At 33.4% G+C, this 22457-nt stretch overlaps 2 protein-coding genes across 3 annotated transcripts in view; both read left to right on the forward strand.

Annotated features, from left to right (window-relative positions):
- Positions 1–1176, forward strand: part of LOC110107652 (MLO-like protein 13) — a gene marked incomplete in the record, with an annotated part of 33721 nt that extends 32545 nt beyond the window's left edge. Inside the window, 1 exon segment of the mRNA XM_028695925.1 lies at positions 607–1176. Within this exon segment, the coding sequence (XP_028551758.1) occupies positions 607–897 (291 nt within the window).
- Positions 1177–4765: 3589 nt separating this feature from the next.
- LOC110107644 lies at positions 4766–22278 on the forward strand. 2 transcript variants are annotated; one of them, XM_020837955.2, is made up of 11 exons: positions 4766–5620; positions 8795–8955; positions 12727–12787; positions 12931–12996; positions 13146–13231; positions 14446–14503; positions 18103–18315; positions 21036–21101; positions 21450–21529; positions 21613–21744; positions 21902–22278. In XM_020837955.2, the coding sequence occupies exons 1-10, from the start codon at positions 4850–4852 to the stop codon at positions 21725–21727; spliced, it is 1677 nt and encodes a 558-aa protein (XP_020693614.1). In that variant the 5' UTR covers positions 4766–4849; the 3' UTR covers positions 21728–21744; positions 21902–22278. The 2 variants fall into 2 exon arrangements, with proteins under 2 accessions (XP_020693614.1, XP_028551759.1); XM_028695926.1 differs by having other exon boundaries at positions 21613–22278.
- Positions 22279–22457: the final 179 nt, after the last annotated feature.

Genomic DNA, 22457 nt, shown 5'->3' on the forward strand with positions numbered 1-22457 from the left:
CGGCTCTAAATTAACTTGTCTTGACCCAGTTTGATTTCAAGCCAACTTGGCTTAATCAGTTCAATTATGAGCATGTTTGAATCTGAATTGAGCCTGCTTATCTTCCTTGCCAACTCGATTCAATTCTGGCCTAGCTTGAGATAGGCTCAAAAATCAGTCAAAGCCAAAATGTATATAGTGGCTTGGCTCAATTTGAGCTTATTATTAGTCAGGGCATCTCCAACTAAACTCCAAACACATGAATGACATTGCTCGCGAGCTCCAGCCGAACGGCAAAATTTCCGGTATTTGGTTGCAGGTGAACAGTGCGACGCCAATATTGGCGTGGCACTGTTCACCCGCGTTATTTTTCTGTCTCTACTGGACTTGCCGAATAAACGCACCAAAGAGGAGAAATTCGGTTACCTTCTGCGAAGGGCGTAAAATGGAGTTCGATTGGAGATGAATCATGCCATTTTTTAGTTTCACTGCATTTTGGAGTGAAAAATAAGATTTTCGGTTGGAGATGCCCTCATAATCAACTCTAGTTTCAAGCAATATTTTGATCTTTTAGCCTCATGTAATGGTGTTTTTGTTGCTTACTGCAAAAAAATTGTCTTAATGCAGATGGGTGATTCTTACAAACAAGCAATATTTGCTGAACATATGCAAACCACCTTTCATGGCTGGGTTGCTGGTGTGAGAAAGCGAAAGAGGTCAGGCTCAGGCCTCTATTCCTCCATTATGGGAATGTTTACGAAGAAGAAAAAGAAGCAAGAGACTTCTGGGTGTGAAATACAGATGCAAAGGATAGCGAGAACTGAAGAATTCAGTTGTTCTCCACAAACCTGGCAACCAGATTTCATGCAAGATCTTCCAGCATCAGAGATTGAAGCTTGTCAAATTGAACCAGTTTAGTCTAAGTATCTTGAAATCTTCAAAGATTTCATTCGAATCAGAGAAATTTCATCTTTTTAGAAACTTTGAATTAGTAAGACATATTTTAAAAATACAAGCCTGTTGGATATCTGCAAGATGTTTTCTTGTCTTGAAAGATGATAATCAGAATAGTGACTACTAATGGTCTTTTATAAGATGAAAATAAGGTATTGTAAAATATCAAAAAATATCTATATTGTTGTTCATGAGAATGTCTTACCAGACTTTTTAATCAATAACTAACAACAATTTGGTGAATTTAAAATAATTGTTTATCTGAAATAGTTATATTTATATGTTTATCTCACATAGAGGGACAAATGGTTTATGTTGTTGTCGTAGGCCTCTGAAATATTTGGAAATTAAGCACAAACAAACTCACTGTTGCTTAGTTTGGTTGGTGGGCGAGTATGAATGGGAACTCCCAACTCGTGTTCGATTTCTCTCGAGTGACAGCGTCTCTTAAGTGTGACACAATCAAGTGCGGGCCAGGAGGTTTCTGGGGTGGGTGTCTCTTCTAGATTAACGAAATATTAGTTACGCTGCCAAGCGCCCTTTTAGGGGTGCAGCAATTGGATTCCCCGTTCTAAATAAAAAATAAAAACACAAACAGTAAATCGGCTTAGGGCAGTAAAGAAACTGCTCTCAGATATTGTATGAGTTATTATTATTTGATAAATTTTTATATGATATTATCTTATAGAAAAATTAATTTTCTTATGTACATATAACTATATAAATCAATTCAAATTATAAATTTATTAATTAATCATTGTGAAATATTATCATATTTTGTTATCTAAATGATTAATTATTGACTACTTGTTATGCTGGTAAGTTTACTATCACAATTACTGTGTGTTCATGATGAGGACATCGTCAGCGATTTCGACACATGTACTATCAGGAGATGTCGGAGATCGATGGTCACGATCATGAGTTGTATTTTTTGTCATTTTATATAGTAGTTTATTTTATTTTATGTTTTTTTCCACTTTTGCCCTTATGGGTATTTGGTCGCTATTGTAGCCCAAGGGGCATTTTAGTCATTTGTTTTCTTTGTCATTTTGAGGCCTATATATATGGCCCTTTTCTTATATAATAGCAGTTTTGATGAATGAAAATTTTAGAGTTCATGTTCTCTTTGTGAGTGCAACCCTCCTCGATCTCTTAGTGAGTTCGTATGAGAAACTAGATCTCTTTGTGAGTTCTAGGTTTTCCTTATCCTTCTCTTTTCTTTAATTCTCTTCATCAATTCGTCGTTGTGGAGACGACGCATTGTGGATCTCTTTGTGAGTTCCATGGGAGGAGACGCATGAGGTTTGAATCCCCTTTGAATTACTCCAAGTTTTCTCCCCAATTCTCTGGCCGCCGCCTTCCTCTTTCCCAAACCCCTTGTCGCCGGCCACCTTGGGCCACCCAGGCCGCCGGCCACCACCTCCTGAAAGTTCGTCCAAACAACCGCCCCCTCTTCCCCAATTTTCCTTCCCCACCGCTCCACTCGCCGGCCCCTCTTGGAGTTTTGAATTTGAAATTCAAAGCTCCGATGAGGCTTTGATACTTTCCTAATTTAGCTCATTAATTTGAGGTCTCCAAATTAATTAGATTTCAATCTGAATTTGAATTCAAATTGGTCTTAATTAATACCCTTTTATTAGGGAACTTCCCTATCTTAAAAACCTGAAATATATTTCAGATTTTTATTTAAAGCTTTGTTAGCCAAGTGGTCCCCACCTACTTAAGTTAAACATTTTCTCCCTCTATGCTTGGTCGGCCTTCCCCTTATTATTTTCTATTTTATTTCCACATCACCACCTCTTAAATGCCTCCTCTCACATAGTTAATTCCATATTTCATCAGTTTTAATTTTAGATTTCAAAAATCTGAAAACTGAAACTGATTCCCTCTCTCCTCAGTTAGCTCCCTCATCCCACTAACTCAGCCCCATCCACTCCTTATTGCCGCCTCTCTCCATATGGGATTTAATTTGAAAACTCTCAATTAATCCCTTTCCCTCTCACCCAAAACCTGAGATAATTTCAGGTTTACTGAAATTTTCTTGTGGTCTCTCAACCTAGCCGCCCCATACCTTTCCTCCCAAGCGTAACTTCAATTTTTATTCAAGATTTCAAAATCTGAGATTGGAAATCAAGATTATTCCCTCTCAGATTTCCTCTCCTTCTTCACTTCACGTGGCTTGTTTTCTATGAGTCTTGCTGCTAAGTTTTCCTCCCTAAAATGAGAGTTGGAATTCCTCTCAGATTTCTGAGAGAAGAAAATCTGAAACATTTCAGATTCCTCCAAAGAATTACTTCAGCTTTGTAGAAGAATTTGGAAAAACGGGAAGTCTTCTCAGATTTTGGTTCCAAAATTTGAATTTCCTTTTTCACCATTGAAGAATACATCGACCGTATCCACTACAACTTAGTTGACGTGATCGACGGGCAAAGGTCAAAAGGGACGTTGGATCATCATTGGACGACAATTATCCACCACCACTCTGGCCACCTATCCAAGAACGACGATCCGAGGTTCCTTCTTCCTCGGAGCGACCTCGATTCTAATGTGGAGACTCTTCTTCCGCTAAAGCCTAAACTATTTGAGCGTATGGGCTCCAAAGGTGAAAGTTCTCAATATTAAATCGTGGATTCTTATTTATTGTCGTAGCGCACAATTATTCTTTGCGTTTTCTTGAATTGTTTGATTAATCGATTTCACTCTTCTTTGCCTAAGCAAGTTAAAAAACTAAGAACTCTAAGGATCAATTGTTGTTATAAGCAATACATTTATTATTGGAACACTTTGTAATTCGCTCTCTTTATTTCTTAAAGTAACTCCCGATTGTTTCACATCAGTTCATCTTGGCCTAATGCTTGTAGTGGTGGTAAAATGTCAGTGCTGCTTAAATTTGAGGTAGAAATTGTGATTGGAGAAGAGAAGTTGGGCTAATGATTAAGAAGAGAGGCCATTGGCCTTAGAATATCTTTTTTATGTTGGGAGTTTTGGTTATCAACTAAGAAATTTTAGGTACAAAATTTGTGCATGTAATGTGTGCATGAGTTTTCCCGAGGACATCTCCAATCGAACGTCAAACAAACATTTGAAGTTGCTGCGAGCTCCAACCGAGCACTAAATTCAGCGACATTTTTGCGCGAGGTGAACCGTGTGATTGTTCACAAACGTCATTTTTTTGTCATTTTTTTCGGTTGGAGATATATTCTTTCTTGATGTTATGAAATGGAATTGAGTTGAAGATGAATTATTACATTTTAGAGTATAAAATATGTTTTCGGTTGGAGATGGTCATAATTGGCTCTGATGTAAAAAAAAAAGAATATATTTGTTTAAATAATGAAATTGCACATTATTTCAACCTAACAATTAAGGTTTCATTTATGGCTGGTTTCTTACTACCACTTAAAGCAGCTTTCTAGTATAAAAATTTTAATTTTTTAATTAAAAAATTACTTCAATAAATAGTAAGAAAGTCATCCCAAACGAAGCCTAAAAGATGTTCAAATACAAGTGTTACTTATTTGAATTATCGGTAAAAAAAAAAAGGGATATTTGCCCCATAGATACATTTCATGAGCATTGATTTAAATATTTGAATAATAAGGAATAAACAACTAAAGTTCTATATAATATATTTTGAAAATTTGTGGGCACACATAACTCTTCTTGGCCTATTGGTTGAGAGCTTAGGCTTCCAATTAAGAGGTTTAGGGTTCGAGTTTATGTGTATGCGTTGTGTGTGAGTTTGTCTTAAATGGCCTAAATGTCCCAAAAAAAAAAAAAAAATTTGTGGGCTAATAATGTTGATGTTGCTGAGCATGTGGCCGGCAGGACACGACAGGCCAACACAACCGTTACGAACCCGTGTCTGGTGTCACCCTTTGTTGTGCGCAACCTAAAACCCTAAACCGAGCTGATGGCGCGGTCGGGGGCGCTAGCCGCCTCTGCCGCTTCCATGGCCTTCACCTCCGGCCATTCATGGCGGATCATCCCTCGCCCCGTCCTTGAAACAATCCTCAACAACTTCGCAAACCATCTCCGCGTCCCACAACCCCTACTCCTCCATGGACCCCGTGGGGTCGGCAAAACGTCGCTTCTGATCCACCGTCTACTCCCAGAATGGAACAAAGGCCCTCACATCACCGGCTACGTAGACTTCGCCGCCAACACTAGCGTACCCTGGACCTCTTCTCCCCCTGGTGACCTCCCCTCCTTCACCAGCCGTCTCGAGCACGAGCTCGAAGCCATGGCTGAGCGAGGCGTTCGCCTCGGAACCATAGGCAGTGCTTCCGTTTTCTCCGCGCTTAACAAATGGCACGGCGTGGGCGGCGCTCTCCGCCGGCTCATCGGGCCGGGCCGACTTACAAAGCGCGACGAGGCGGTACCAGTTTCTGCGCTTTGGAACAAGGCATTGATCGCTTTTATGGCCCGGATTGGGGATGGTGAGATTGATGTTTTGCTCGGAGAAGCGGCTTCGCGAGAGGAGGCGGCGTTCATGAGGGAGGCTGTGGTTGCGTTGAGGCTTGCGAAGGAGGTACTGGGAATGCATCAGGAGTGGAGGAGGGAGGCGGTAATGCATCTCAACCGCACGGGGCGTTTCTCGAGGTCCCTTGTGAATTCTGCCACGGATTGGCCTTGTCTCCTTCTACAGATACTGTCGGATGCTGCCGAGATCGATTTCTTTCAGGTTCGTGAAGAAATATTTTTTTTAACAATTCTGCATTGCAGGCATTAAAGAAAAAAACTTAGTATTAACTGCACGGGGATGTTGGGCTCTACGCCTCTACGTAGGATTTAGCTCAAGAAGGATTTAGTAAATCTATTTAGTAAATATTGAGTGTATTAAATGCTGAAAACTGACAAACAGTATATTAAAACCTAATAAATTATTTTGCTTTTTCATCAAGATTTGAGATATATAAATGAATATAAGATCTAAAACCAAGGCTTTTAAAACCGACCGGTCAATGAACCGGAAGGAGGGGTTAGAGGTTTGATGGTTCGACCGGGGTCGAACCGGATGACGTAATAAATATTTATTATATTTAAATATTATAATAATGACACAATTATTTATAAATATATAATAAAAATTAAAAAAAATTATAATACTTTTAATCCTAATTGAAACTGCTTAAGAAACAGCTTTTCAAAATGCTTATGACCTCCTTTATTCTAAGCCTTTACCCATAACTTCATTTTTTAAAATCTTTAGTTAGATGAAACCTTGAGCTTAAAAATCTCATCCATAAAAAATTGCTAGAAATGAAGACAATGAAATGGTGAATCTCTTAAAATTGTTTGTGGTGTTACTTTTATGGTTATATGCTAAAAACATAATTGAGTTGTTTATTTATTAAATCTTGTTGCATTTCATTCTCATTCCCTTGAAGTAGAAATAGTATTTGTGCTAGCATGTGGTTTTTTTTTTATAATGTTGATATGTGAGATAGCATTGGAGTTGATGAAATTGATGTTGCACTTGGAGAAGCAACTTTGGGGGACTTGTGTGCTAGAGGAGGGGGTTTTGATAGAGAGATTATTACTCTCACTAAAGATTGCAAACAAAGTTATGCAATATATGCATTATTGTTTATTTTGTTACGCATTACTGATTATAACATCATCAAACCTTTATTCCACTATATTATGGGTGTCAAAATGAGTTTACGGGTCGGGTTTTTGTCCAGACCAAAACTTACTTGACCTGATTAGCTAAATAGTTCACAAACCCATACTCAAACACGACATGCTGGCTCGGTTGGGTGCGACTGTGTGGGCAAGCGAGTGTGACTACGCGAGCGGGTGAACTTTTGGACGTGTGGGCAACTTGTGGAAGAGCGCGCGGACAGATCGACCGTGAGGATGACTCACAACCACGACGACGAATGAACAGACGATCACGAGCAGGACGAGCTTGTCTGCGTGACGAACGGTATAATTTCAATTTGTTTTTGGGTTGAACCGAACCTGATCCACTTTTCAAATGGGCTGACCCAAACTCAGAATTTTTTAGTCGGGTTTTTGGGTCGTATCAAACATTGACACCCCTACACTATGTGGTGTCGGCTACATGAATCCTTTTGCTCCATTATGTCCTGTACATTGCTGAGTATATAATATTAAAAATGATATGCATATAATAATACATAGCAAAGTACACTTCAATATGTAGCTTTGTGCATCTTCCTTTGCAAACATTTAACTCTCCTATTAATTTATTGCATTAAGAAAGGAGGTCGTGAATGCACCCTTCTAATGATTTTTTACATTAAGAAAGGAGGTTGTGATTGCATCAAGGTATGCAAACTTGATTCAAGAATATCCCAAGAGCCTTTTCAGAGATTCCCAAATCATCAACAAGTCTACCAACAATTCTAGAAATGCCCAAATAAATCTAACGAAGGGGGCTAACTATGCTTATGGAAGTTGGATCAAAATGTTGTGACAATTCTAGCTTTTGGAGAAGGATCAAGTAGCAAAAATTAAATTGAAATAAACCAAGCTTTGGTTGGTTAAGAATTGAAGTATTGCAATGGATTTATTTGAGTTCCTTGTCTATTTCTAGTATTTTATCATTTTCTTCTTACTTTTTAGGTGTTAGTTCCCTTATTCTAGTTGAAAGTTACTTTTTTTATGGTTAGTTGCTTATTTTGTGAAAAATGGTTGCTAGAATAAAATTAAAAGTGATTTTTTATATAATACTCATATAATATATAAAGGATGACATATTGAACTATGAAGTAAAAGATTGAAATACATATGAAACAAAAAATTGTACACGTAAAATGACAGTGATAAATTGCGTGAAACAGCATTGAAATTCAAATATTACAGGAGTAAAACAACATAAAACCTATGAATTACATAAAAGTATTATATAACATCAAGTTTAACTTCAAATTCTTTTTTTTTTCATTCCTTACTTATTCACATTTAATTCTTAAAGAAATCTGAAATAGTTGGCAACAACTCATAAATTATCTATCCTGTCATCATTAAGGATGTCTTTATTGAGTCATTGTTATAACAAATTTGTTCACCCTGCCTTATCCTATGGAGTCCAATACCTTCCAATATGCTTCTTCATTTATCTCAGTCGTTTTCCTCTTTCATAAATGCTTGTTATTAACATAAAGATGAGAGTAATACTCCAAAAATTTTGGAGGAAGTGGTGGTGTTGGTGTGTGGCTTTCAAGTGATCCTCGATGATAGTTACGATAATGGTGGCTACAGTAAAGGTGATGGTCTTGAGGTTGAGAGAGTTGAGATGAAGTTGCTGCAGCTTGGTGGTGCAAAAAGGCATGTCTTTTTCATGGCTTTAGTTTAGGATTTAGGTAAGTTTCAATATATATATATATATATATATATATATGGGTGAGGCGTACGCCTCACGCCAGTAAGACGAGGCGCGCTTTAGCCAAGTTGAGTCGCAAGCCTCATATAGAAAACTTGAGATGTATGCCTCTAGGTGTTTTCAGTGTAATTGCGCTGAGGCGGGCCTCAATGCGAGCCTCATATTTCGCAATTTTAAATAATGAGTTTGTATTAAAATTCAGTAAACCCTTTTCATGTCATCCATACTTTATATTTTTGTTTTGAGTAAGATGAACCCCTAAGGTTTAAATCTCTTGCGAACAACATTTTCTAAAAATGACTCTGACTAAGTGGTGAATCTGTGAACTGTTTGTGTCGTCAATTTTAGTTGTGTTTTTTTTTTGTTTGAAAACTTTTATCAAATCATATTCTTTTAGTTTAAACATTCCCATTCCCCTTATTCAATCAAGTATATCACGTCTTTATGTTTTTACTATATAAAGATGGAATAAGTATGCTTCTGTTGTGCAATCACTACATGCAGCCGAAGCTTGTTATAAATAACATTGATGTTCTTCGGAGGACAGTCATAACAGATGATTCAGCTGTTCCTGCTGCTATGTATCATGACAGTTTAATATGGAGAGTGGTGGAGATGGGAGTGAACGACAAATGCTTGCCAGTAATTTTTATTACATCAGACAGGTGAGCCTCTATCCCATTATCCTTTAGCAACTGTTTCTTTTTTCTAAGGCATCCTGTCTTTTTCATGCCCATGCAAGTTAAGGCTTTGTTTGATATTTTTTCTGTTTTAAATTTGTTCCTGTTGTATCTTTTTTTATTTGATTTCCTTTACATTTTCAAATCAGATAGAAACATATTTGACATGTTATGTGAAAATACAATTTTTTTAGCATTTTGAAACTATAAATCAAGAATTTTTTTTTTATATGATAAGCAATTTGAGTAAATTATGAAAGCTAGCCAGATGTTTTTTGGATCTTAAATAATATTTTGTTAATTTAAAATTTATTTATTTTTATATGTTTGTAAAAGCATGTTTAGAAAATAATGATTTTAGTGTTTAGATAAGATGAGATTTAATGAATTATTTGATTATTAAAAATGAGATTACTAATTTTCATCTAACAATTTAATAGCTTTGAGTAATTCATTTGATGACGTACTGATTTAGAAATAGAAATTTGATTTGATTAAGCAACAATTAACTTATTAAACTTAAATAGGTAATTTTTTCATCAATAAATTACCACTTAAGCATGTCTTGAAAGTAGTATGATATTAATTAATTAATTATTGTATTGATATCATTATTATGGTTATTTTGTATTTATTTAAATCATAATTACTATTATTGTTAAATTATATTGACACTGAACTATTAATAAATTATTTGTTTGTATTCTTTAGGATAAAGGCTTGATGTTGTTGTTGTTGTTGTTGTATTCTTTAGGATTTAAATGTTTAATGTTATCACAGAGATGATTTACTGAAAACAAATTTTTACAAGCATGTGAAAGTACCTTCAAGTTTGTTTTCCTGTATATTGAAAAAAGGGCTTGTTTGTTCTTCAGATTAAAAAAAAAAAACAAAAAACATACAACCCCACCTTTATTTATTGTTCTGAAACATATTATGCCTTTTGCATTCATGCTTTATTTATTAACTCTAACTTTCAAACTGTTATTCTATATAGCAGCAATGTATGCAGTTTCTCAACAGTTCTAAAATCAGCCATATAATAAATAGCTATATCTTATAAACAAAGCTCTCACAGGCTTAAGGAGTATGGGCAGTGCTAAACTTACACAGTTGTACTTTTGCTTCTAATAAATACGGTTGCTATTATTTAAACACAATCTCAAGGTCTCAGACTCCCAATACAGCAACAAAGCCACAGCGACAAACATGCACCCCTTGAAATAAATTAAAGTGAAATGAATACTTTAAATTTGCTTTCGTCGTTCACATTTGTCCATTCACCAGTACTTCCACTCCACTTCTACATGATATATGTCATGTTGTGAAAATCGGATCGGACATAAAACTGAAAGAAGGATAGATTCATGATTTAATAGTTTGACCGAGGTTGAACTGGATAAATGAAATAAATATTAAAATGATTTAAATAACATCAAAATGATATTATAATGATATAATAAATATGCATTAATATAAATTTATGACTATAAAATAAATAAAATTCATACATAAATAATATATTCTACAAATTTTTAATTTAAACATATCAATCTTTAAATTTAATTCTCATTTAGCAAAAAATTAGTTCACATACAAGTTATAAAATTAGTATTAAAAATTGTTAATTCATGATATATATTTAGATATAATTTACATCATGGGTGTAAGTGAGCCAAGCCGGCTCATTAATGAGCTCACGAGTTGAGCTTATCGAGCCATGAGTTTGACGTTGAGCCTATACTCGAGCTCGAATATTAAATGAGCTTGAGCTCAATCTTGCTCGGCTTATAAGCTTGTTGAGCCGCTCAATTAATTTACAAGATATTTAAAATTAATTTAAATTAGCATTATATAATTTATTTTAACCTTTTTAATCTAATTTTATATTTAAAATAAAAAATTATAAAAAATTGAAAATTTAATTTAAAATTAAGAAATTGAGCTTAACAATCAAGTCAAGTACGAGCCTATAAATTTTTTAAAAAGCCGACCTCGAGCTTAGTAAATGAACTCGAGTTTAATAAGAACTAAACATGCTTAGCTCGATTATGTAGATACTTGACTCAACTAGTTTACACGCCTAATTTACACCTATAAATTATATACAAAATTTGTATTGTAAAATTAAATCTATAAATTCATGTTAGATCATTTATAATTAAAAAATAGACAAAATTAATTTTTTATATTATATAATTAAATAAATAAAAAATTAAATAGAAAAACTGAAAAATATTTGGCAAAAAAATTAATCTAAAAATTTATGGGTTTTAAAATTAATATAGATTAAATTTAAATGAATTAATTTATTTAAATATTTTATATTAAATAAATTTATTTAATTATATAAATGATTTAATAAAAAAATCGGCTGGTTTTTTATAACCGGCACCGGTTCGTTGGTTAACCAGTTGAGCCACCGGTTCGACGCGATTCAGTCTGATTTGTTGCGAAACCAGCTCAACTGGCTGGTCTGATTTTTAAATCCTTGATTTTAAGCGCAATGCAAATGTGTATTTCAAAATCTCTGCATACAAGAGCGCTTATCTTTTCTATAATTTTAACCATTGTTTTGAAAAGCCATACTTGAAAGAAACCTCTCCTAAAAAGTTTGAAGCTATTTTAAAGCTTATTATAGGTATAGTAAATGAAGTTTATTTTAAGCTTTGCACTGTTTCCAACCATTCTGAACTTTTTTTGGGTACAATTCTTTTGATGGATTACGATGCTTACCCTCTCTTTTTTCAGTATCTTGTCTTAATAAATTAAGGCATACCTAAACTTTTATTTTGTTTTTGAGGTTAAATGATAATATTGTATCCCTTAACGCTGAGTTCATGTTACACTTTATTCTTTAACTTCTACGATTGCACTTATTAATCTATTAAATTTTAAAACCTTGCATCTCTGCACTTATATTCTGTTCATCTTTCTTGTCTCCAGAAGGTGTTAGTGATGGCTTAACGGGTTTGGAGAGATTTATCATTGATGCGGGCATGTTGTATTTGTGGTTTGATTTTTGTGCAAACCCTAAATCTTCTACGCTGACATTTCTCACATCAACCTACCAATAGGTTGGGGGAGAGAGAGAGAGGCCATTGGTAGTCATAAATGATCTTAACTGGAAACGGATAATTTCCAGTTATGTTTTGAGTTGATACAGACTATTTTCTAAATTTTGAATTGAGCATATAGATATATACATATTAATAAATCAAGAATTATATAAATACAAATAGGGAAACGAATGAATTTGTAGATATATAATTGTACATACATATATATGTATATATGCGCATGCCTGCGCGTACATAATAATACATAACAAGTGGAGTTTGAGTGAGCCATTCTCAAGCTATAGTATATTGATTTAAATTTTGAATAATTAAAATATAACGCTTGTCAATCGAGTTTCAAGCATTATTATTAGCCTAGTCATTTATTTTGCATTTTTTTTAATACTTGGGTGAGCTACATCACATGTGATGTCCATCCACACCATCTAGGCTTAGCCAGATGAGCAGGGCGTCCAGCTACATTTGGTTGTTGTATTATATGTTTTATTGCATGGTATTACTTTTCTTGGCTGAAGTAATATCTTTTTTAGGATATCTTTTATTGATACTACTTGATTAAGAAGATATGAGCTTTTAAGATCTTTTTAACAATAGGATATGCAATCATATTATTTCATATCCTGCTGCTATAATGCTTCTCTGTATGATTAAACTTATATGTGGTTAACCTTTGCAGCTACTATTCTTATCAAGCATTTATAGATTTTGGCTTTCGTGACATGTTCATCTTTCGTGAGGTAAGGTGATAGCTTAAAAATGTTCACAGTGTATCTAATGTTTCTGAATTTTTATTTCTCCTATTCAGCTTTTGACATTTTATGTGTATCTCTACCTCGTTTAATTCATTTGATGGGCTCATGATTTGTTTGATAATTTGCAGACCTTTGGTTGGACGCATGAACAAGCTAAGCTGCACATGACATCTGATTTTTTTAGTGAATCTGAGGTAGTACTATGTGTAGTGAACCTGGTTATTCTATGTATGCAGTATGCTATATTTCGAAATGAATTCATTTAAGTAAACTATGTTTTTTGTGTTTTATGGTAGCAATTATAATAATATAACTCTTAACACAGTGTTTGTTGAAGTTATAGTGGAAAGTGATTGATGAGGTTCTTGGTCCAAATCCTCGGCACCTCTCTGAGCTTTATGCTCTTAAACAGACAGATTCTTATCAGCAGTAAGTAATCTGCCCACTCTTCTTTTCTGCGAGCCTTTTACAATATTATCTTTCAATATATTTTGACTTAAGTTTTAACAATTTTGCCCCCATAACCGCACTTTCTCCTTGGAATGTTAGCAATTTGAAATTCTCAGAAAACTGTTTTGATGGTATATATATATATATATATATATTTGAATACTTTTAGAATGCATTCTAGAAAGGGATACCTTGAATGATATGAGAATATAATACTACATGTTTTTTATATTCACAAATGTAGAAAAGACAATTTATTGGAAATAAAAGCCCTCGTAGAATAGAAAGACAACAAGATAAGTAACTAAGGCTATAACTGGGCACACATAAATGAGGGAAGAAATAAGAAGGGAAGTTGTCTACTCAATTTATAAAAAAGCACGATAGTAATGCATAAAATAAATCCATTCCCATTAGGAATCAAAGAACTAGAGGTCAACTACCTTAGGCATGGCAGTATGTAGAATTCAGGGCTGGCAAATAACCAAGTGGGGCCTTACAGCTTGGCTAGGAATTACAATATATTGGATTTGAATGTAAGAACAATTGCGACTTGGTGCTAGTACATACCAGGGTGATCAATGGAGGAGGTTGCTGTCACGATAGTTGGTAAGGTATGATTTCCATTGATACATTACAGATGATTATAGTAGAGGGATGATGCGAGCAATATCTAGTAAGGAATTTATAAATAATAGAAAAAACAGAGATGTTAATTTTGGATTTTGTTAATCACTAGCACAAAAAATCAATAAATAATATTTTCTGGAGCTTATAAGCTAGCGGTAATGTAGAAGAACTTTTCTGAATGATTCCATGCCTATAATTAACTCTATGATCACCCATTTTTCTATTGGATTTTATTTCTCTTAGAAAAAAATAATGAACTATATGATACATGCACATTTTGGAGAGTCGACACTCCAGGTTAGATAGATGTCTATATTCCAACTTTGGGTGAAATCATTTTAACCAATTTATCCCTAGTTATGAGGGATTACTCTTCTATTGAGACATAGTCCAGAATAATTCATGATAATATTTCTTTTATGTCAACTAATTATTTATTTTCTTACAGTATTTAATAACTTATATTAGCTGACAAAGATTATCTTCAATTATGTTAGCTGACTAAGATTGTCTTCAATTATAGTCTTGTAAAGCTTATTTGAGAATTTACTTAACTTTTGCAGTCCTAACAGTCAAAGTAATTTCGAGGATATTGTTGATGTTTATCTGGCGTATTTACAGGTGAGCAATTAATGACTACCATTGATCATTCTGTGGAAAGTCCCACCTTAAATGTTTATTTGTTTAATGTTTTATTTGATTACTATCATCAACATTATTTGAACTACTTGGGGTTGACTTTTAGGGATTCTTATTCTTTATTTTTTCCTATTGAGTTTTGGATGAAATATTAGCTTAAATTTTTAGCATAATTTTACCCATGTGAGCTTTTGATTTGCCCTTCATTTTCCTTCCTATTTTTTTAATATTAATTTAGCTTTCTTATTTATGCGTCTTTTACTTCTTCATTCCTACCCAATGCATCAAATATAATTTCATTTTGTTCTATTATTTAAATATGCTTTTTCAATATTTATTTAATCAAGATCTCTATATCAATTAGCTTAGTTATTACATTTCATGCTTCATAATAATTGATACTACTAATAGATTTTGTAATAAAAGCAATGTGCATGAGTCTTTTTATTGTAAGAAGTCATCACACAAAATATGATAGAGGCCATGAATGACAAAGGTTTAATTCTGTCAAAATCTCAGTCATCCCTTGGCATTTGATCCCACGGTCAGGATGAGAATCCGTGGGAGGCTCACCTGGATCACGCCAATATCCTTCTATATTTGAGTAGCTGAATTAGGAAGGATTATATTGAGTCAATTATGTATCAATTAGAAGTTATTTATTTCTTTATTAAGACATATTGTATAGATCTATAAATAGGGATAATTTTGTATAATAAGTAGAAGGTATTTTTACCATTCCCCAATTCTATGAATTGTAACAAATTCTAAAAAAGTCCATATGTAAAAAGTTATTATATAGGGATATAAAGACTTGTCGTTGTTGTATAGGGATATAAAAAATTAAACTTAATTAAAAAAAATCAGTTTAAAAGGCATGACAAAGTTAGTGAGGCCATGAATGATAAAGCCCATACGTAAAAAGTTATTATAGGGATATAAAGACTTGTTGTTGTTGTATAGGGATTTAAAAAATTAAACTTAATCTAAAAAAAAAAATCAGTCTAAAAGGCATGACAAAGTTATTGAGTTCACTTGATGATGCAAGTAACTTGACTTGAGGGTTGGGGGGGGAGGGGGTTGTTGGGGAGGTGTTGTAAGCTCCCAAAGAATAGGAGAGCTTGTCTCTGCATAGTTTTGTTAGGACAATATATCACTCTAAATAACATTTACTTTCAGTGTACCCTTCTTCAATTAAACAAGTCTTCTTCTTGTTAGGAGACTTGCCTCTAGAGGTAGACCATGTCTCTATTGTTATCATCCTCATGAATTTTCCCTTTTCCTGCTTTTTTTCATCAGCACCCTCACATTTAGAAATCACATCTTTTGACAAAGCAAAGTTCTTCACATCTTATAATCTAATGGTAGGGGTGTTGGACTATCTTCTAAGTTGAGCATTTTAAGCTCCCAAAGACTAGAAGAGCTTGCCTTTGCATAATTTTCTTAGGACAAGATATCACTCTAAATAAAACTTACTTTTAGTGTACCCTTATGCAATTAAACAAGTCTTGTTCTCGTTAGGAGAGTTACCTCTTGAGGTAGACCATGTCTCTATTGTTATCCTCCTCGCGGATTATCCTTTCCTTGCTTTTTTTTTGTCAGCGTCGTCACATTTAGAAATCACATCTTTTGACAAAGGAAAGTTCTTCCATCTTCTAATCTAATGGTATCTCTTCTATATAACTTGGCATCATGAAATACTTTTAAGTAAAGACCACAATAATAATGAAGTTTGATCATCAGCAGCATAAATTGATTCCAAATGTGACTTCATTGGCTTTCCTTCCTGCACCAGAAGCAAATATAGTCTCTACTCGACATAATTTATTGTAGAGACTTTTGTTTTGAATGATGATTCTAGTTTGAGCCATAGATCTCCCACATAGATTCCAAAAATAGCTCCCTCAAAATCTCGTTTGCGGAACATAGTTGGATTGTCATAAGTGCTTTTTCCTCTGCATTTGCTTTTTCATTTCCACTCATCATTACTAGATTTTTTTTAAATGCTCCATGAGTGTCTTCACGATAAGAACACTGCATATTGGTTTTTCAAATGCCAAAAAAAATTTATCTATCAAAATTTTCAATCTCAAACTTTATTCTCATCAATCCAAAGATGCTTTCCGTTATCTGTTTATTATAACGAGACTATTGGATAACTTTAGAGGAAGCGACAATGGGATCAAGAACGATATGCCACTAACAAACACAAAAAAAAGAACGAGAAGAATCACAGAGAAAACATCCAAATTTATGTGGTTCGGTACCGGACCGGTCCAGCTGGGACCGGTCCAGGCGTAACAAAGAATCACAGAGAAAACATCCAAATTTATGTGGTTCGGTTTAACTAATTCTATGTCCACAAGAAAGAGAGGGTTGTGTCCACTAATATATAAGAGTTGCAATAATGTGTACAAAATTAGGAACACATCTGTCTCTCATTATTCCCAATAACACGCATGCTTAAACAAGAAGAAAATCACCCTATTTATCACATAATTATGTCATCTCCTCCAATTGCTCCTATCTTCCTTCGAACCATAGTTGTGTGCCTATCTAATATAGTCATCATCGCTTTCCTAAAAAGAAAACATCATCCATATGGGTCAATGCATTGAAGGTATGAATTCCACTATTACACAGTTTCTTAGGTAGTTCGATGCCTGGGTGCCCAATCAAAGGTTTGCACGAGCAGGGGGGCTTTCAATCCTAATGGATTCAAATATAACAATTTCTCAATTATGGCTACACACTACTTTGCTGTCTGTTTATTGTAAAGAGGGTACCAAATACAATTGTATTGTTGTAAGTGCATTTAGGTTCATCTCTTCTTTGATCTTCACTCATCGGCATTTTTGAACGGTTGAATAATATTCATTTATTCATTTGTTTAAATTTGAATATTAGGAATCAACGAACCTACTCAACAAAGTGCCAACTGCCAAGTAACATTTAAACGGTTAAATACAAATATAAGATGCTTAAAGTATCGTAAAGCATGACCATAGACATCAATGTCATGATAATTTTATAAGATTCGTAATGAAATATATCATCGTTCCAGACATCCTGATGCTAAGAAACTATGCTTCTAATTTATCTGTTTCAATATAACCAACACCTGCTCTTGTTTCTTTATAATATTAAATTTCGTTTGGGACAGCTTTCTTACTTTTTCTAAAGCAGCTTTTTAGTACAATTTTTTTTGGTTCGAAAGCAATAAGAAAGTTATCCCAATGAAACCTTAATTTTGCTATCGCTTTTGTGTTACATTATTGCTTTTATCTGCAATATCATGAAATATGTTTAATGACATATGTCATGGTTATCATGTTTTTTATTCTTTTGACCATTATAGTTGCTGAATGAGTAAATTTTCTCTTTATAAGCAATTTTACTATCTGATTAGTTGAATTTTATTACTGCATGTCTGAAGTCAATCTTGCCTAATGTGGCACGGGCTATCCTGCATATTTAGATAATTTTTAACTATTATGCTTATCGTTCCTTGAAATTATTTTTTTGGGCTGTGCTGGTTTTCACTTGGTGGCAGTTTGATCAGCTGATGTTCTGATTATTAGGTGACTGTGGTCAATCCTGCCATGGAGTCAGCATTGGCTCTCCTGCAGAAATTTTCTTCTGATGTACGGAATGGGAAAATTCTAAAAGAGCAGTTGCATTTTGGTGCTCCTTGGAGACATCCACCTCCTACTGATGATCCTGTTGCTTCTTTGAAATGGGCTAAGATTCAACTAATGGATTTTGTTCAATCTCTTGTCAATACAGAATTTGGGGTATGCATCTTTCCTGATAGTATTCTATTTTCAATATTTTGATTTGCACAGATTGTGCCTTGATAACTAATAAAAATGAATAATGCATCACTGAGGACTTTTATCTATCTTTCAGTTATGTTGTCTGCAATCATGAAGTTGTAAGAATAATTAGATTAATTTCAACCACCAAACAATGATTGCTTAATAATCTATAAATTGGAGCTTCATGGAGGGATTGTTGCAAGAAAGAAACTTATTATTATTAATCGGATGACACATTTAGATTGTATTGAAGGCAGTGAATAAATCACGGAATTCTTGGTGGTCAAACCTAGTGTCAGCTAAGGAAATTGGTGAGCTAGAATTCGATTGCAAAATTAACTGATCTATATCACGGGTACTTCTTTTCTTACAAACTTTCAAATGACGTTTTAAGTTGCTAGTGCCATTCTTGCTATCACGTTGGTAAGCTGCGTCATATTTTTTGCATTTACATCTTTATTTACCATCATCTGCTAGGGGTATCATCTCATAATGACCCCATACAGTTGAAGTCATCCTTCTTTTTTTCTTACGAATGTTCGCTTCATCCTTTTCTTTTGCATCCTCATCACCAATATCAACATCATCAACATAAATAGTGTCTATTTCAATTTCATCTCCTCATTAACACCATCATCAACTTGTACATTTGCAAGAAAAGGGGTACTTTCAACAACATTATTGGAGTCTTCCATCTAAAAAATTAAATAAAAAAATAGTTATAAAGTATAATACACAATTGAACAACCAACATAGTCACCCTAAACTAAAGTCCTAAATAGATGCACATAAAATGTCATCAAAACAGATAATTTTATTTTTTTGCCGAGCCATGAACAAATTCTTAGAAGAGAATATGTGCCCTAAGGGCCGCTTCATGTCATCAAAACAGTTAGTACAAATGTTTTGATGTACCTTTGATAAGAAACAATGTTTTTTAAGGCAAATTCATCTTCAGGGGGAGACCTCTCAACCGAAAGATGCATTTGATGATATATTTATCTTTTCTCTTTGACATTTCTTATATACAAACTCTAAAAAATTAGACACTACACCCGTTCAAGTATATGCAAGATGGAATAAGTCCAGGCGTCCAGCTAAAATCTTTAACAAGCTCAAGCCTCGAAATCATTATTTGGTAACAATAGTTTACCCATTATTGCACATTCTTCTATGCATCTCATATTTCGGTACTCATCTTTTTTAAAAGAATTTTCTACCCATAAAAGCATTCCTTATAAATATTAGCTCCAATTCCATTATAATATCACAAACTCGATTTGAGATACTTGAAAGTAATAATTGGAAGAATGTCACGAGAGAAGAGATGAATGCTTTTGAAAAAAAAAAAAGCAGCTTTGAGATATTTTTGTAATATTAAAAGGGAAGACAACGATATGATTTTTTTTTTTTTTTTTAAAATGTAGAGTAGATGGAAACTTGGAATGGTATAAAGTGAGATTGGTAGCCAATAATATATTGAATCATATGGATTTAGAGTTTTTTTTTTTCTTTCGGCAATTAATCGTGGATGCTTCATGCAATATGATGTGAAGAATTTTTCTCAGATAAGGATGTTGAAGAACTCTATATGGATCCATCTTTTGGATTTGATAGTTACATAAAGAACAAAGTGTACAAAGTACAAACTAAAAAAGTTGTATGGCCTTAAACAATCTCCAAAAGTATGGTTTGATAAACTCGCAAAATAAATAAAGTTGGATACAAACACAGTCAAGGAGATCAATACTCTCTTCAGAAAATACTCCTTTGATGGTAACATCTTAATTCTCATTATATAGATTGATGACACGGGTGTTGAGAAATAGAGAAATGAAGTCTCAAGAAAATGTTTGCTAAAGAATTTGCAAGCAAAGAGTTGGACAAACTCAAATATTTTTTACGAATAGAAGTTGCTCAATCTAAACAAGAAATGTTCCTCTCTAAAAAATAATATATCATGAATCTATTAAAAAAATTGATTATAAATATTCGATTTAGTTAGGCTAGAAATTGGATGTAGATGAAGAAGAAAAGAAAAGTAATTGGATAATATCAAAAGATTAGTTGGATAAATTATCAATTTATCTCGCAACTATCTAAATATCGTATCTGCAGTGAGTCTATCAACCAATTTATGCACAAATGCAAAAGTGTCATATTTAAGCTGCTTATAGATTTCTCAAGAATGAAGTATCGGTAAATGTTATCTATAAAAAGCATGTTAGTTTACCAATTGGAAGGTAAACCAATGCAGACTATATAGGATTATCCATGGATAGAAGATCCATGATTGGATATTGTACATTTTGCGATCGATCCTTTTATGATCGTTAAATTGTTATCCGTATGCTTCATCTTCCTCTTCTAACCACTGGCCCTTCTTGGGAATTTTTTTCAGATAGTTTTGATTTATTTTCAATGCAAGACTTTTAGAGAAATTCATATATATTTCCACATTTTGTACAGAATCAAATAAAAAAAATTATAGTAAATTTTTCTATTTTTTTACACGCTTAGTGTTGCTGCATATATGGATTAATATTTGGATGAACATCCTTGCATCTTATAGTGTAATATTTCTTTGGATGAACAACTTTGAATAGCTAAAGTGCGTCTTACGTATCCTTTTGCAGCAGTATTATCTCATTCTCTATATCATTAAATCCTTGTTTCTAAAACTTTTTCCTTTGAAGGTGAATTATCTAGCTGACAAAAGCTTTGAAATCCTAGACGATCCAGCATTAGTTGCGATGCTTGAGGTATGAAAATTATTGTGCTTTAACTCTTATGCGAAATGCTTTTAAGGCTCCTTTTGTTGCTTGAATTTAGAAAATATCAGAGGATTTACATACACTGTATAATTTTTATGTATTTACATATCTAACACTTAAGTATTTATCTTTATTTATATAACATCCTAATATTTAAATAACATAAAACATATCATTATCATTAATTTATCTAAAACGAAATAATAATTTCATGCATATATTTTCATGTGATTTAGACATTAAAAATATTATACAAATAACTAAATGGTGCCTTATCTATTTTACTAAACCTCAGCTTTTGTATCCTCATTAGCTCTTTTCCAAAATTTCAATCAGGTTGGATTACTCTATCAGCAACGAGATCCATCTTTCATACGTCCAATTACAGTTGGTATTCAAAGATGTATTGTGAGATGGTAAGTTGCTTGAATTCACAACCTATCTTTCTTTTTCTCAGTAGAAATTAAGCAAGAAATCTTTCTACTTTTTCATGTTTCAGGCTTGTACAAGAAAGAATGCAAATGAGCTTTCCAGATTACATGTCATTCCTGTGGCAACGTATTATACGTGGAAGGAGCTATCGGCATTTGATGAAAGAAATAGGATATAAATAGGTTTTATGTTCATTCAGGTAATTTAACTTGATTTTTTTGCTGCAAATTTGAATTATTGAACTCAATAATATTTTTTTTAACACAATAAGTTTCAACCATTAAACAATCAAATTACAGCCAATCAAGCAAACACAAATTATATATAAATTTGAATTCAATAATTTTGATGATCAGAAAATTACTACACAAATGTTGAAAAGTTAAGAATGAAGGTGAAGAATAGAGTGACTCAATGATGAGAAAAACAACCCTCTGTTATAATATTTCATGTAAGTTATATGTTTTATTATTTAATTGCTTTGCATTGTTTGATGTCATTTGTTCAAGGATCATAGAACATGAAACTAACTATGATATTAATAATTTTACATTCTGCCATGCGCTCATCAGTATAAATTGTTTGGTCTATTTGTGAAACTTTTTGGAGGTTGAGAGGAAGCATTACATTTTTTCTTTACAAATTATAAGAAATGCAAAGACTTGTTTTGAATTTCTCATCTTTTGTGTATAAAAATGCAATGTTTTATGAGCACCGTAGCTTTACCTCGGCCTATACTATGAGTTTCTTGTTGTTTACAAATGAAAATGTACTATTTTATGAGCACCTTTGCCTTACCTCCATGTAGCCTTCCATACAGTCGTCAGTATTTGTATAGTCTCATTGAGCTTCTTGGCATAGATGGGGTTGGAGGGTCAATGGTGTTGGAATGAGATGAGGAACTTGAGAAAA

Source organism: Dendrobium catenatum, unplaced genomic scaffold (assembly GCF_001605985.2).
Source record: "Dendrobium catenatum unplaced genomic scaffold, ASM160598v2 fragScaff_scaffold_706, whole genome shotgun sequence".
NCBI classification, from domain to species: domain Eukaryota; kingdom Viridiplantae; phylum Streptophyta; class Magnoliopsida; order Asparagales; family Orchidaceae; genus Dendrobium; species Dendrobium catenatum.

Bases quoted from the DNA above. Each gene is read 5' to 3' on its own strand.
- LOC110107644 (XM_028695926.1), top strand. From the start codon at position 4,850: ATGGCGCGGTCGGGGGCGCTAGCCGCCTCTGCCGCTTCCATGGCCTTC. The intron at 8,956-12,726 runs GTGAGCCTCTAT...TAACCTTTGCAG, and splicing joins ATTTTTATTACATCAGACAG to CTACTATTCTTATCAAGCAT. The intron at 14,504-18,102 runs GTGAGCAATTAA...TCTGATTATTAG, and splicing joins TTTATCTGGCGTATTTACAG to GTGACTGTGGTCAATCCTGC.